General features: G+C 41.8%; 1 protein-coding gene across 1 annotated transcript in view; it reads right to left on the bottom strand.

The window, feature by feature from the left end:
• BIN1 (bridging integrator 1) overlaps positions 1–3,124 on the bottom strand; it is a gene marked incomplete at both ends in the record, with an annotated part of 47,583 nt that overhangs the window by 36,043 nt on the left and 8,416 nt on the right. The window contains 1 exon segment of the mRNA XM_029084945.1: positions 2,066–2,161. Coding sequence (XP_028940778.1) covers positions 2,066–2,161 — 96 coding nt within the window.

The raw sequence follows: 3,124 nt of genomic DNA, 5'->3' as shown, positions 1-3,124 counted from the left end.
TCCTGCTGTGGATCCTGTTGGAAGTCCAAAAAAATTCAAGGGAATTTTTCCAGCCCCTCAAGTGAAGGAGATTTCAGAATATGTTAGAATTAAACAAAAAATAACACATGCATGATCTAACTCACCACATATTTGAATTACTGGGCTGTTAACAAAAAACAGGCCTTCCCATAACTAAATTAAAATCATCTTCTCTCCATAAATCATCTTTCATTATCACAGTAATTCCAGAAATCCAGGAAAAGCAGAAAATTTGTGTTTATAGAAAACACAAAATAGAAAACTGTTACAACCAAAACCAACTGAAATATTCTGTAAATTACATCAGACTGGGTTTTTTTTGCCTGCCACTCTCAAGAACTCTTAAATTCCTTATGTGAAGCCAAACTACACTTTTGTAAAACTGTAGCAACCTTCAACAACAGTACTTATAAGAGTTTCTACCAGTCAAAGAAACCAGACTTGATTTGAGTACTTCTCACTGCTCTGGTGTGAGGAAGATGATGTATTCAGCTGAACTATTAATAAAAACATATTGACCTTTTAAAATTCATACCACTGAAAGTCCATTTTAAACAAAGAGCAAACTATGTGAATATATTAATATCTTATTGTAGGAACCAACAGGAAGCCAAATTCTCATTTATTTTAGGAAGGGAAGCAATAAGTGTGTAGTGCTCTTTTTAAAGCATTACCTAAATTGTGCCCAAAATTGTTTTAACTTCCTGATTTCTAGAGCATTATCTGAAGACGGAGAAAGGGTCATTAGTAATAAACACCTTAGTGGCCTATGTGGAAGACAGAAAGGATCCATGGGATCTCAGTGACTAACGAGTTTTGGTGGAATTTGGTTGGTCTCAACCTTGTGCTCCTTTTAAAACCCCACTGTAAAACCTCAGTGGAACCCCAGCAGAATTCAGAAATCCCAAACATACTAAGTGTGGAAGAAACGTGATACTCTGAGATGACCAAGTGCACAGCCAACAAGGCTGGTAAAATGTGATTCGGAGTGAAGCAGTGCGGAAATCTGAGTCTACAGCGAGCCTGAAACAAAACCTTCTGCTTCGAAAGCAGCACACGAGCCTCTGCGCTGCTAGCTGAGGCACATGGCACCACGCTACAGGGAGTGATCAGCTCTACAGGCTTGAGCGGGTGGAAAACAACAGCAAGCCTCTTTGCCCTTCTTCACTTCAGACTTCCAGGGACAGAAGAGCCTGGAAAAAATTAAGCAAAAACAAGGAGCCCCGGGAGGCAAGGACACTGCTGTTCAGGGCTAGTTCTACAAGCCTGTGACCTACCCCTCTTTGATACAGCACGATCCTCCTGAAGCAACAAATATTGACAAATGTTTTAAGAGACATGTGGTGGAAAGGGTTGTTTTCACTGGGAAGAAGCCAAGCTGATACTTCCCATATGGTGATATCATTACTAGCGCTTCCATATGGTGAAGACATTTCCTGTATAACCTTCTCAAAACGAACCCAGAGGAGATAACTGTGGGGGAAGGGAGAGGACATCATTCAAACCCAGGTCCTTAGATACAATCTCCTCCAAAAAGACACCTATCCAGCATTCTCCCTGCTCTGCAAAATGCTGGTTATACGCACAGCAGGACTTCAGGGAACACATATAAATCTGCCTTCCATACCAGCCTCTGCCAATAAAGCACATTTGCCACTAACTACTTCCTCAATGCTTTGTACTTACCAGGAAGTTAAAAAACCAAAGGTCTGAAAAGAGAGACTGAGAGCTTGCGAGTCATTGCTGACACTGCCCTCCTGCACTGTGATACAATAGGAAGTTTTCTGGATCCTCCTGTTTCACACTTATGTTTTCTATTCAGCATCTCTCCCCTGGATTCTTCACTCTCATTTCAAGCCCAAAAGGAGAACATAACATTTGCACATGACCCAGAGCTGCAAAAATCTTGGCTGCTCTAAAATGAGAGCATGCAGCAGCACAGCACACACATCCTCCTAAAGAAGATGGGGATGCAAGAAATTGATTCTTAGGAGGTTTCACCTGCTGTGACTCTCTAGATCAAAAGGTTTAAAGAGAATCTTACTTTAATATCTGGAAATTGGCCAAGGTATGTATCCATGGTCAGAAGTGCCTGATCCACCAGCTTCTGATGGAAATCCGTCCAGAGGAGATCATTGTTCTGAAAAACAAAAGTAATGATCTAACTATTAAGAACACAGAGCTCTGTATTTCTGCTTTTCTCCATGAGTGCTACACTCAACAATTTCAGTCCCCCAGAGTTCTTAAGAAATAGTCATTTCTTTGGAAAAACTAAGGAGCAGAAAAATTAGTTGAAAACAAAGGTCACGCCAGAAATGAAGAAACAGAGAAGAAAGTCTGATGCTGCTAATTCAGGTGACCTCTCCAAGGACACAGACCCCTTTGTGAACCTTCCTTTGAAGGTCTGTCTTTTCCCCCATAGTGCTAGCCCAAGTCCATACAATGGAATTGAAGATAAAGGCCAAGCTGGTTTTACCTTCTTCTCCCAGCAGCCACAAAAATGAGATACCCGACACCACTACGCACCATTTTCTGCTTTTCAGTGCAACACAGCTTTCTGGAGGATAATCAGCACTAACAGAAAGCTATTCTAGCAGACTGCAGCCCTCACACCACCTGCCTCCACAGCCCAGTGGAGGTCATAAGCAAGGCTTGCACCCTAACCTGTGCACGCTTTATCCTTCGTCTTATCTCAGGCATAGTAATTTTCCATTAACACCTTGGATTTGGTGGAAATTGCCACTCTCTCCTGTTTTTCCACTTGAACAAAGGGGTTTAGCAAAAATATTCAGGAAAAATGCCCACTTTATGTGGGATTTTTTTTTTTTTTTTTTGGGGGGGGGGGGGGGGAAGGGGAAAATAGAAAATAATTTACAATGTTTTGGAAATTAGATACCAACTTTCCTCCTGCCTGCCTTTTCCTGAAAGGGAGAAATATAAACAAAGCCATTAAAGAGAGAGGTGGAGAGATGGAAATATTCCTGCAGACCCTCAGAGTAGCTACAGCTATTTCCCAGGATTCATGCTCCCTTTGACCTCTCTGGCTCAAATTGTCTGAAGGAACAGTCTCCCAGGAGGCATCGCAGCAGCTCATGAAGAAAGA

This window comes from Antrostomus carolinensis, unplaced genomic scaffold (assembly GCF_000700745.2).
Source record: "Antrostomus carolinensis isolate BGI_N321 unplaced genomic scaffold, ASM70074v2 scaffold905, whole genome shotgun sequence".
Lineage (NCBI taxonomy): Eukaryota > Metazoa > Chordata > Aves > Caprimulgiformes > Caprimulgidae > Antrostomus > Antrostomus carolinensis.
Note: the sequence above shows the minus strand (reverse complement) of the source record. Positions and strands in the feature narration are given on the sequence as shown.